Below are 12,024 nucleotides of genomic sequence, written 5' to 3'. Positions count from 1 at the left end.
CAGAGGGCGAACGCCACCCTTGGTTGCATAGCCAGAAGTGTGGCTTCTAGATCGAGAGAGTTATTACTGCCCCTCTATACGACTCTGGTGCGCCCACAACTGGAGTATTGTGCTCAGTTCTGGGCCCCTCATTATAGGAAGGATATAGCCAGGTTGGAGTCAGTGCAGCGTAGGGCCACAAGGTTGGTGGCCGGTTTGCAGGGGATGCCGTGTGAGGCGAGACGGAGGGAACTGGGTCTCTCCAGCCTGGAGAAGAGGAGACTCAGAGGGGGTCTGTTGGCGACATCCAGGTATGTGAGGGGTGTCACATGGAGGTGGGCAGAGACCTGTTCTCCCCTGCAGAGGAAGGCAGGACGCGCTCCAACGGAGCCAAGCTCAGGGAGCCAAGGTTTCGTTTGGATGCCAGGAAGTACTTCCTGACAGTTAGGAAGGGTGTGGAATGGGCTTCCCCGGGAGGTGGTTGAAGCCCTATCAATGAGGGTGTTCAAGTATAGGCTGGACATGCACATGGTAGACATGTCATGAGTGGAGCTGGCTGGAGCTGGGGGTCAGACTAGATGGCCCTGGCGACCCCTTCTGACTCGCTCTGTTTCTATGTTTCTAAGTACAGTACTTGAGTCCCAGAGGCTGCCTCATCTTGTGCCAGACACTCGGCTCAGCTAGCCTAGCACCGCCTTCATTGTCTCTCAACAGCAGCTGCTCTCCAGGAGTTTTCCCCATGCTCCTGACTGGAGACCTGTGGATCAGAGATCAGTAGACGTTGTGTTTGTGTATCTGCAAAGTGCCACACCACATTCCTGAGCACACAGTCCTGGCGTTAGATCTGAGTATATGCAAGCTCACCATGTGCGTAGCAGGCAGCTTAGCTTGCTGTTCAGTGTTTTTGAGCACTGCTTCCATCAGTGGAAATGGGATGTGCTGACTCCGTCTGGAAGATTGTGCTGCACCCGGGGGGCGGGGGGTGAGACATTCCTCGGGTTCATGTTTGAAGGCCACATTTGCCCACCCTAAACAGGAAGCCGAATGTCATCAGACCTCATATGTTTCTGGAGTTTGTGATGTAGCACAGAAAAAGAATGTGCCAACATTGCGCACATTTTATTTAAAACGTGCAGTACATGCACCCATTAAAATGCACAAAATGCTTTATTCATTAGAAAATGACTTTTCAAAAATATGTGCATTCGCTGCAGCACTGACGAAATTGTGTGTCAAAACGTATATATCTTTTTGAGTGCAGAAAGTCCAAGCAAGTTTTGGTGCAGATGGACTTTGGGAATCAAAAGTCAGCGGAAGAACCTGAAATGGGGGTGGGGGGGGGAGGGAGGGCGCGCGCCCACGTGAGATTGGCCTTGGTGCATTTGCTCTCCCCCAGCTAAACCCGCGTTCAGGCTGCATCTGGTGCCCTTCAGATCCAATTCGACACCCATCCAGGGGGCCTTTCTATACAGCTTGATTTCCCAGCGCCAGCGCCACGTGGAAATGAGAGTAATAGGCCTTAGGGCACCGTGCAGGCATTTTCCCAGTTGTCCTTGTGAACCTTGGTGCACGTTCCTTTATTTAGAGAGCATCTGTTGCCGAAAAGCGGATCTCCTGTGTCGTTGCGTTTGCACGGAGAGTGTGAGCACAGGGACATGTTTTGATGGGGGTGAGATTGTGTGTCCTGCGACTGATCCAACAGGCTTCAGCATTTAGCCCAGAAGGTACCTGGAAGTCATTCTTGCTCAGACTTCCGAATTTCTCTGGGCTTTCTCATGCTCTCCCCCGTCCTGTTGAACGTGAGATGCAAAGTCCCACCGAGGGGGTGACAAAAATGGGCTGAGAACAACCTCTCAAAATAGGAATCACAAAGTCTTCTCATTAAACACTTTGCCTTTTCTTTGCTAAATTACGCCGGGAAACCGGTATAATGTTGGCGCCTCCCCCACTGCCTCTGTTGTCATGGGGTGGGCTGGAAAGCCGCACTGTGCCCCGCCAAAAGCATCACCCCAGGAAGGAATGACAGATTTCCTGTGCCTGCTGATTTTGCCTCTGCCGGTATTTGGGGCGGGAGAGAATGCGTGTCTCTGTGTGACAGTTAAAATGGTGCCCTGCCACAGGCGCCGCATGTCTTTCGCTGCTTGTGAGTGTTAATCTGCTAGATAGCCTAGAATAGTGAAATGAAATCAAGGGCATTTTAATAGAATATTAACCTTTCAGCCTGATAACCACTGAATTGCAGTGCCTTGCAAGGCCGCCCTGTAAGCTTCGCAGCTGAACCAAGGTTTGGCCTTGGGTATGGAGGCAGCAGGTGTAAGCGCCCGCTGTGCCGTTTACACTGAGAGTCTCTGGCAGTGTCGGCATTTCTGTGGGCTGGGAAGGTGGGAAGCTGCCACTGCAGAAGGTGTTGTGGACACAACCAGGAACTCAGTTGTGCCCAAGAGGAGGAGGAGGAATTTGGTTTGCCACTTTGCGTTCTTCCAGGGGGAAAGCAGCACTTCGATGCTGAATGGGAGGTCAAGACTGATGCCTGCACGTCCTTGTTACTTATTTAATTATATTTTGCGTCCTCGCTTTTGTCCTGCAAGGAACCACTGGTGGCATCCATGGCCTTCTTCTGCCTTTCCATGTCATCCTCCCAGCAGCGACCCTGTGAGGTGGGTTGCACTGAGAGTCAGGGACTGGCCCCAGGTCACCATGGCTGAATGGGGACTCGAACCCAGATCTCCCAGGACCCGCAAAGGCTGTTTTCCACTGCACAGCAGGGTGTGAATGCCTTTAACACGGTGAAGGAGGTGCCATGCCTCCCCACCCCCAGAAAGGCCTGTGTGGCTGCCTGTGATGCCATGATCCTGCTGATGGGGTGGTGGGCAGACAGGGGCTGGGGACCCCTCTCCTCTTCGGCCTGCCAGTTGGCGCTTTGGGGGCACCATCGGCCTTGAAAGAAGCTCTCGGTTTCTTCCCCAAAGGCGGCAACTGCCCTCTTCTAGTATTGCTCAGAGAAAGGATGCCAGGACTGGGAAGAGGGGGAAGAGACCTTCCTCTCCTCCTGTTATTGCATGCCTTTGCTGGACGCTGGCTTTAGAGATGCCTAAGAATTCCACGTGTGTTTGCAGAACAGTCATCCCTGCCCCAGTTGCAGTTCTGAATGTGACCACGACCGGGGAACATATTCTCTGAAAATGTTAATTCTCCAACATGCGTTGCTGTGCAAAAATTGTGAACGTTTCAGAGAAAAGCTAGCTTGAAATGACACCTTTTTTTTTTTTTTTTTAGCAATTTCATGCTTTAATCTATGGGGGAAAGTTGCCCACTTTCACAATGAATTACTTGGCAGTTTTACTCTTTGATCACCTTCAATTTGCACATTTGAACAGTGATTGCAAGTGAAAAAAAAAAGTAGGCAGGGTGAGCGTCAAGCGGATGTGTGGAGAATCTGGGCAAAGGCGAACTTTGTTCGTGTGTCGTGCCCCCACCCCCCTTTTGCTGGGCTGCACCAAGCGGATCGGCTCCCTATTTGGCTGCTCCCACCTCTGTAGGCCCAGAGGGGCAGGAAGAAAACCTGTACAGCGCTTGGGGCCCTGGCTTTTATTTTATTTTAAAAGATTTTTCATTTTTTAATCTTTTAACAGGGAGGCTGGCATGCCACGAAGCAAAGGGCAGCCCTCCAGCTCCATTAGTATTTGCATTCAGAAGAGGCGCTCTGTGTTTTGCAGCTGTGACCCCACCTCTGCTTTGTAATTACGCTGTTGGACAAGTTACTTTTCTTCTAGTTTGCCTTCTGGGAAATAAGTGCTTTATGACCAGCCATGCATGTTCTGGTAGTCATTTTATGAGTGTGCCCATGATACTCGGCATTCCAGATGTGCCCACAAACCGTACTCCTGATGTAGCCTGTAAGCATGCATGTCCCCTTTCATCTGTTGGCGCGGCTCGGCACGCGCTTGCGGAGCATGTGGGCTCTATAGATGCAACATGACTAAATTTAGCATTGCATTGCAACTGGCACAGAGCTGGGCAGGATAGCGGGTACCCTGCGAGACAGAACAGAAGGCCAGAATTCAGTCTTGATCGGTTGGAGTGCTCTGGAGAGCGACTGTATTAAACCTAACAGGAACAAGTCAAATGCCAAGTTCTGCACCTAGGAAAAAGGAACCCCAGACATCAATAAAAGGTGGGGGATACTGGGCTCAGCAATACTGCAAGGGAAAAGGATCTTGGAATTGTTATCGACCACAAGCTGAACAGGAGGCAAGAATGTGATGTGGCTGCCAAACAGAGGCAGGCTGCGTTGGGTTGCGTTAATAGAAGGATAACTTACAAACTAGCTCGCTTCTGCCCAGCACTGGTTAGGCCTCATCTGGAGTATCGCATCCAGTTTTGGGCAACACAGTTTTAAAATTATGCAGATTAACTGGGGACGGTTCAGAGGAGGGCAAGAAAGATGATTTGGGGGCTGGAAGCCAAGTCCAGTGAGGAGGGACTAGAAGAGAGGAAATACAATTGCACAGAGGGACGAGATCTCTTCTCCATCCAGGATCTTTTCTCCATCAACGGGCTCCAGTTCTAGGAGGCCGTGTTCCAGGTGGACAGCAGGAAAAACTTCCTGACTGTTGGAGCAGTACGGCAGTGGAACCAAAGACTGGCTCCCACAAGCTGGAGGCTTTCAAGGGGCAGTTGGGACAACCATCTGTCAGGGTTGCTTGAACCTGGGGCGCTGCCGTGAGCAGGAGTTTGGACTCGGTGGCCTTCTCGGCCTTGCGGCTTGACTCTTCTATCATTCTGTGCCACGTACGGAATCCTTGCGCTGCCTCACAAGTCAGAGTATGCGGTGCATTTTTTAACATTCCATCTCATGTGTAATCTTACTTTCATAGCCCTTTATCCTTTCTCTTCCCTGCGTTGCTTCTTTCATATCTATTCCCTTCTCCCCTCAGCCCCAGTTTATTTCCAAGAAAAAATGGCCAGAACTGGGTGCTGGATAGGATGATTTGAGATTGGAAGGCGCCATTAAAAGCTGCCATGCATTTTCTCCTGTTGCTCTCCAACGGTTTTAATGTAGCTTGGTGCCCTTCCTCCTTCTCCCTCACCATCATTCTTGTTGTACACCAAACAGATGTTTCTGTTGAGCATTCCCCCAAAGACTCACAGGACGTGTTTTTGTCGCTGCCGTGGCCCGTACAGAAGGCCTCTGCAGCCCCTCATCTCTGCCATGCAGACCGATTTCACTGTAGTTATTATGCAAATTTTCCCTCGTATAACCATGATAAAAATACCACCAGCCGCACTTTCTCCATGCATAATGTGGCACGGGCCCGAGAGCAGGAGTGTTGTGGCACTTGCATATGTTCGTGGGTCCCAGGGAAGGGACTCAGTGCTTGCCTGCAGAATGGAAACTGAGAGCCAGTGTGGTTTAGTGTGGACAACCACATGCTGGGCGGAGCCAGCTGGAGCTGGGGGTCAGACTAGATGGCCCGGGGAACCCTTCTGACTCGCTGTGTTTCCGTGCGGTGTCGTGGTGAAGAGCGCGGAACTGGGACTTGGGCGATCTGGGTGCTTAGCCGTGGAGCCAGCCGGGTGACTTAGGGCCAGTCACAGACTCTCAGCCCTGTGGGGGATGTTGCTGTGAGGATAAGATTGAGAGCAGCAGGAGGGGAATGATGTGAGCTGCTCTGAGTTTGTCGGGGAGGAATGGGGGGAATTCTAATTGATAAATAACTCACCCTCTTTCAGGCCATGGCACCCAGATGTCCCCAACCTGGACAGCAGATAATGGGTGAGAATTTGCCTGCTTAGGACTCCGGAGCATTCCTGTGAGAGCGGAGCGGAGCGGGCTGGGCTGGGTGGATAACTCGACCCACTTGCAAAAAGGCAGCTTCCTTATTCAAGGAGAGCAAATGGCAGTTGTGGCTTCCACAAGGGAGCTGGAAAGGGGAAACCCTTTGCACTGAGGCAGCCCCCTGAGGCTGGAGCGCAACAGCCGGAGTGCCTATCTGTGGAAATTCCCTGGTGCTGGGAGCTCCTTGTTTTCATCTGAGCAACCTACTTCCCCGTCAAGCCCCCCCCGTGGATGCCCCAGCGGATTTGACTGTTCAGCCGAGTATGAATGGATGCTTGCCGTACGAGAATGGATTATGTCCTGGGCTTCACTGTAACCACGAAACATCTAATCCATATTAATAATTGGGTAATTGAGATAACAAAACCCACTCCACAGATTACGCACTCACCGTTTCTGGGATAATGCGTAATTAACCGTGCCGTTATGTCCTGGCCTTGCACAGCTTCCTCTTGGTCCCAACACGAAGACTCTCCTCTTGGGATCTGCCCCCGTTGGCCTGTGTGACAGTCTTCTTCAGCCCTTGAGATGCATCAGGCTATAAACCCCATCATCCCCGAAGCATGATAAGGATTGTGGTTGGACACAACCGGAGGGACGCCCGGTTAGGGGAGGTGGCTGTCCAACGTGGCATCCAAGTTGGTTGTGCGTCACAGTGACATTTGTAGGGTCAGCTTGGGGAGAGCTGTGGTAAGGGTCCCTCATCTTCCAGCCCCTGAAGGCTCTTTTCAAACCACCTGAAGATAAAAAAAGGAAGCCGGTTAGAGCCATCCTCTCCGCTTCACTTTCAGGTATTTGCAGGGCTCTTTCGGCACGGCTTTCGTGATTAATACTCTTGTATCTTTTCCCTTCCCTTTTCTTTTGCCTTTTCCCCCAGGGAGAACCGGCCATGCTGAAGTAGTCCGAGTGGTGTTTCAGCCAGAAACCATCAGCTTTGAGAAACTGCTCAAGGTCTTTTGGGAGAATCATGACCCAACACAAGGTAGAGTGATGAGTGAGCCAGTATTTAATTATCTTACTAATTACAGCTGGGATAATTAGTGTTTGAGCTGCTTGGAAGAGATGAACCTTGAAATCGCACTGTAGCTTGAGAGGATGGTTGCTGGCATTTATTGATGGGGTGGGAAGAATCAGGGACTTGGAGCTCCGAATGCTGTGAAAATTCCCAGCGAGATGGAGAGGGAGAGAGAGAAAGAGAGAAGACAATAGAAATTCCACTTACCTTTTATTTTTACTGTTTCTTCCTCAATGCAGCCTTTTGTCTTTGAAATTAAAGGCCTCTTTCTCCACAGCACCACAGTTGATAATTTCACTTAGGCACGGAGCCTTTATCCTCTGCGAATTTGATGCTTTTCATCATGGCAGAATTGCTACAGGTATCTTTTATGATTAAAAAAAAATGCCTCCAGGCATACGGGTTTGAGGCCCTCAAGTACTGTATGCTGGGCAGTGGCCTTAACCCTTATTTTGATGTAGGCCGGGGTAGGGAAGTGCTTTCAGCCAAGGCCCGGATTCCCGGACTCCTGGGGGCTGCATTTCCAGAGGCCGGTGAGCGAGGCCAAAGGAAAGCAAGATGGGACCCAAATGCCAGCATGTTTTCGCTCAAAGCTCCTGCGGTGGGGGAATGTTTCTACCTTTTTGCACGGGGAAAGACATTTGCAGAAGCTGGACAAAGGCCTGAGGATTCATGGTCAGGGGAAAAGGTATGTCGCTAAATTGGGACCCCAGAAGGAACAGAACTGACCCAGAGGCTGACGGTTCCCCATCTTTGGTTTAATGGACCCTTCTTAGAAGTGTCAGCACTACAGGCTGAAAATATTTGTGCCAGAAGCAAGAGAAAAGAGCTGGATGGGTCTCTTCAATAAGAGATTATAAAAGCTTTCTACAAGCTTTCTGTAAGATTTCCTTCAGAGCTCATGTTCCTTTCATCCTGTTTCCATATCAACTTGCAGTTCTGTTCTTGTGAAAGTTCTTGGTAATTCATATGCAACGTTGAGTGTGACTGTTTGCACACTCCCCCATTCGTTGCGCAAGCAGCTCATATTCTGAGTCATCTGCTGAAGCCGTACCCCAGTTTCTGGAGACTGAGATGGATGGAATCCTTCAGGTTGCTCTCACTGAGAGCGGAGGGTGATGCTGGGAGCCCCTCTCACCGCAAGGTGTTCGGCCTCTGGCCATGAGGGAGGTGAGGCGCTTGGGAGGGACGGGGTGGCCCTCCATGCAGTCGATCCTCTTCGGCAAGGTCCCACAAGAAGCTCCACCGGCAGTCCTCTCCTCTCCTGTCTCCTTGTGCTTCCAGACCCTCCTTTCTGAAAGTGCCCAGCTGTGTCCCTCTCACCTGGGGTCCTTTCCTCCAGGTGGCTGCTCCCCCTACTCCCACCTGGGGTCCTTTCTCCCAAGATGCCTTCCCTGTGCTGCCCTTGCAGCCTGCATTTTCGGGGACGGCAGCAAGTCCTGGGGCACCGTTGGTGGACTCAGCCGGGTTGCTGACCAAACCAGCCTTGCGAAAGCAGTTCAGTTGGGATGCGGCCCCCACGTACCCTGAAGTGCTGGGCCCCGGGAAATCCCACCTGCCTTGGAGACCAAACCTTTCCTACATTCCCTCCCTCCCTCCCTCACACACATTTGTCTCAGTTTGGATCCAGTTTTCATTGCTCCATCTCACTTTTACTGTAAGGGCCTGTCAGTTTGTCACGGGGTGGGAATGGGTGAGCCTTTTCTGGGTGCTGCAGCAAATAATTAGAATGAGGCGCGAAAAGTTGCACTGCTTTTCCAATGAGCAGATGTGACAACCTAGAGGAGCTGAAGTACAGCTGCACCCATGTCATATGTGAGAGCAGGCCTAAACCACCATTGCGCATCCTGATACAAGCCTGCTGCTTTATCTTGACATTTTAAAAACAGGGAGCAGATGAGATCTTTGCATAAACTGCACTGATTTTCATATTTCGAAAGTAACCTTCCTCTGGAATTCTGTGACACTCAGCAAATGTGTCAGAGTGTTGTGTTGTGTTTCGGAGTCAGAATTCCGTTGCAGCTCGTGCTTGGGCTGAATTAAGCCCCAAGCCAGTCCTGGGGATATCACAATCTGTCTGCACGAGCTGATCCTGCAAAGGAACTCCAGGGAGATGGCTTTGTGACTGAGTCCGTGCGGTGCCGTGCCGTGCCTTCTTGTATTGCAAGGGCGTGGTGCCGTGGAAAGTGGGAGGTGGCCGGAAACGATGTGCCTGGCTCCCACTTCAGTCGGTCTGAAATTGAAGCCTGGAGAATTACTTTAATGGAGTTACTACTAAGATGAAAATGATGAAGGATCGTCTCTGGAGCCAGCAGGGCAGAAAGCTGGAAATAGGGATGTAGAGATTACTTATTTATTCATTTCATTTGTGTGCCACCCCACAGCTGAAGCTCTCTGGGCTGTTGACGTAGGCCATGAGAACATGAGGATAAAAGTACAATGAAGATATCATAAGATCAGGGAAAAAATTAAAAGTTTAAAATGGCGAAAGTAGATAAGAAAAATAGACAATAGCATAGAACTGTAGGAACAGATCGAGTCAGAAGGGGCCTCCTGGGCCATTTAGTCTGACCCCTGGCTCCAGCTGGCTCTGCTCACGACATGCCTACCAAGAACAAGAAATAACAAAAAGAAAAACACATGGTAATTCGCCTCAAGCCCCTGGGAGGCCAAGTAAGTCTTTCAAAGCCTCTGAAAAGAGGGCCCTCTTAACTGATGCTGAAAAGTGGACAGGTCTGGTGCTGATCAGGCCACAGACGGGAGGTTATTCCTCAGACGGGAGGCCACTGCTGAAGAACTCTCCCCTTTGTTGCCACCCTCTGCCATTTCTCCTGGAGTTGGCACTCGGAGGTAGCATCCCCGTAGACTGTGGCTGGGACAGACTCTCCAGCAGTTATTATGGTCCTAAACATGTTCAGCTTTATAGGTTAAAATGGGCACCTTGCATTGGGACCAGAAGCAAGCAGGCAGCCAGCGCGTGTTTGAACCTCTGGGTGCCGGTTATTCATCTGGCTGCCACATTCTGCACCAGCTGCAGATTCGGAACCGTCTTCAAGGCCGGTCCTCCATAGATTGCATTGCAATAATCCAGTTTAGAGATTGCCAGGGCACGAGCGACTGAGCCAGGCTATCCCTGTCCAGATAGGGGCGTATCTGGGCCACCAGCCAAAGCTGGAAGAAGGCGCTCCAGGCCACTGATGGCACCCAAACCTTGAGTGACAAAATGGATTAAGGAGCACCTCCAGGCCACAAACCAGCGTGGCTTGGCGTGGCTGGAGATGTTTGCATGTGGGCCTGGGACCTTTGTTTCAGAACCAGGCCCTCTGCCGCAGGGCAAGAGGCTCTCCCCTCTAGGCAACCCCACCGGCTGATCTGTCTAGGCAACCTGCTGCTGAGTTTATGCACTTGCAGTTCCATGACTTTCTCACATCTTAAAAATAAAGGGATGCTGACTTCCCTGATCCAGTCCAGACCCATGTGCAGCACAGCGGAGTGATGCAAGCAAACTCCCTACAGCCGAGTAAAACCCTTAGGGGGAAGAGCAGCCTTTGCACAATGCGAATTGGGGCAGCGGAAGCTAGGTTTTGGGGCTATATCTACGCCCCACTCAACATCCTTCCCCTACATGTGGAAAATCTGTTGGTGTCCTGAAGGAAGAAGCTTGAGCATGGAGCATGGGAGGTGGACACCAACACCAGAAAGTGGCGGAGCCTCTCTGGACACCGCTGGGCCACCGTGAAGGCTTCTAGAACACAGACACCGCACTACAGATCCCATGCATAGATGTATTCATTTCGCTTTGAGTCGAGCAAAGTTCTTTGTTCACGTAGCGGTTCTGGGGAACCCCCAACGAGTTTAATACTTCCAAGAGTGTGAATCTTCTATCAAGTCAAGCCAGAACTTTCCTTCGAAGCAAACAGGCAAAACTCAGGCTTTGGGCACATCATGAGAAGGCAAGACTCACGAGAGAAGGCAATCAGGGAAAGTCGAAGGCAGAAGGGAGAAAGGGAGAGCACATCTGGGATGGAGTGGCTGTATCAAGGAAGCCACAGCCTGGAATGTACCAGAGCTGAGCAGGGCTCTCGAAGACGGGACGTTCTGGAGGACTTCCATTCACGGGGTCTCCATGTGTCGGAGACACAGTAACAGCAGTGCTGTGGATCTTGCCATTTTACGGACGGTCTCCCTTGATGTCTCACTTCTCTTCTTGATCTCTGTGGTTGCACAAAGTCTGTGAGATCCTGTGCTGCCAAGGATCTGAGGCTGGGTGCCCATGTGCACCAGTTCCTGGGGAGCAGTGGACCTCGACTCCTGTCTGGGAGCAGCCTGCAGGCAGCAAGCTGGTCTCTGCTTGAGGAGCGTGCTGGGGGAGACGGCTTCTTGACCTGCTGCAGCAGGGCTTTTCTCGTCTTCCTATGACTGTGTAAGCTTCTTAATGTTGCTTCTGATGAAATAATGGGGAAGTGAATTCCTCCGGAGTACAGGAGGTAGACGGACAGAGAATGTCTCCACGCTGTGATCTCTGGGAGATGCTGCCATCAAATCCATTGATAATATTGGATTAAATGGGCCCTGGGGACAGCTTTTTAGTTTGAAGCTTTCCTGGAATGTGGAATATGAAGCTGCTGAAGCAAGCCCACGTGCTCCTGGCCCCATGGCCGTTATTCTAAATGCAGTTTGGGGCTTCTGATGTGGGTCAGCCTCTTCTTGGCTCCAGTCGACCGAGTGTTTTCAGGCATGATCCAGGATAATGCAGAGGGTGTGATAATTAGAGAGAAAGCTGAGAAATATCTGTAGGAAGTTAATCAAAGTCAGCACAGCATTGACAAATTTGAGAGTTGGGCAAATCTCTGTAATGCGATCTGACACTATGGAGATAGAAAGAGAGAGAGATTTGTTCATATTAGAATAATTGGCCTCTTGCAGAGCAGCAGAGGCACAGGCCGGGAGAGAGGGCTGAGTGGCCAGGGGCCTGGCGAAGGCAAGGGAGGCGCTGGGCAGCGGAGCAGAGGGCCAGGAGCAGCAGCGGAGAGGAAGGGAGTCGCCCCTTGTCTGCGTCCCTCGGCTGCGGCCCGGGCTGTCCGGAGACTCCCTTCCCTGAGACACAGAGGTTTGTTTGTTTGTTTGTTTGTTTGTTTGTGCTGTGCTTTGTTTTTCTTCCAATTTAAATTTAAGTTTATTTTATCCTTGT

At 51.1% G+C, this 12,024-nt stretch overlaps 1 protein-coding gene across 1 annotated transcript in view; it reads left to right on the top strand.

The window, feature by feature from the left end:
- Positions 1-12,024, top strand: part of MSRA (methionine sulfoxide reductase A) — a 222,515-nt gene that overhangs the window by 112,494 nt on the left and 97,997 nt on the right. The window contains exon 4 of the mRNA XM_044450293.1: positions 6,696-6,800. Coding sequence (XP_044306228.1) covers positions 6,696-6,800 — 105 coding nt within the window. The remainder of the gene's footprint in view (positions 1-6,695; positions 6,801-12,024) is intronic.

The sequence above is a fragment of the Varanus komodoensis genome, unplaced genomic scaffold (assembly GCF_004798865.1).
Source record: "Varanus komodoensis strain SLA01 unplaced genomic scaffold, ASM479886v1 scaffold64, whole genome shotgun sequence".
In the NCBI taxonomy this organism is placed as follows: domain Eukaryota; kingdom Metazoa; phylum Chordata; class Lepidosauria; order Squamata; family Varanidae; genus Varanus; species Varanus komodoensis.
The sequence above is the reverse complement of the archived record's forward strand: the minus strand, read 5'-3'. Positions and strand labels throughout refer to the sequence as shown.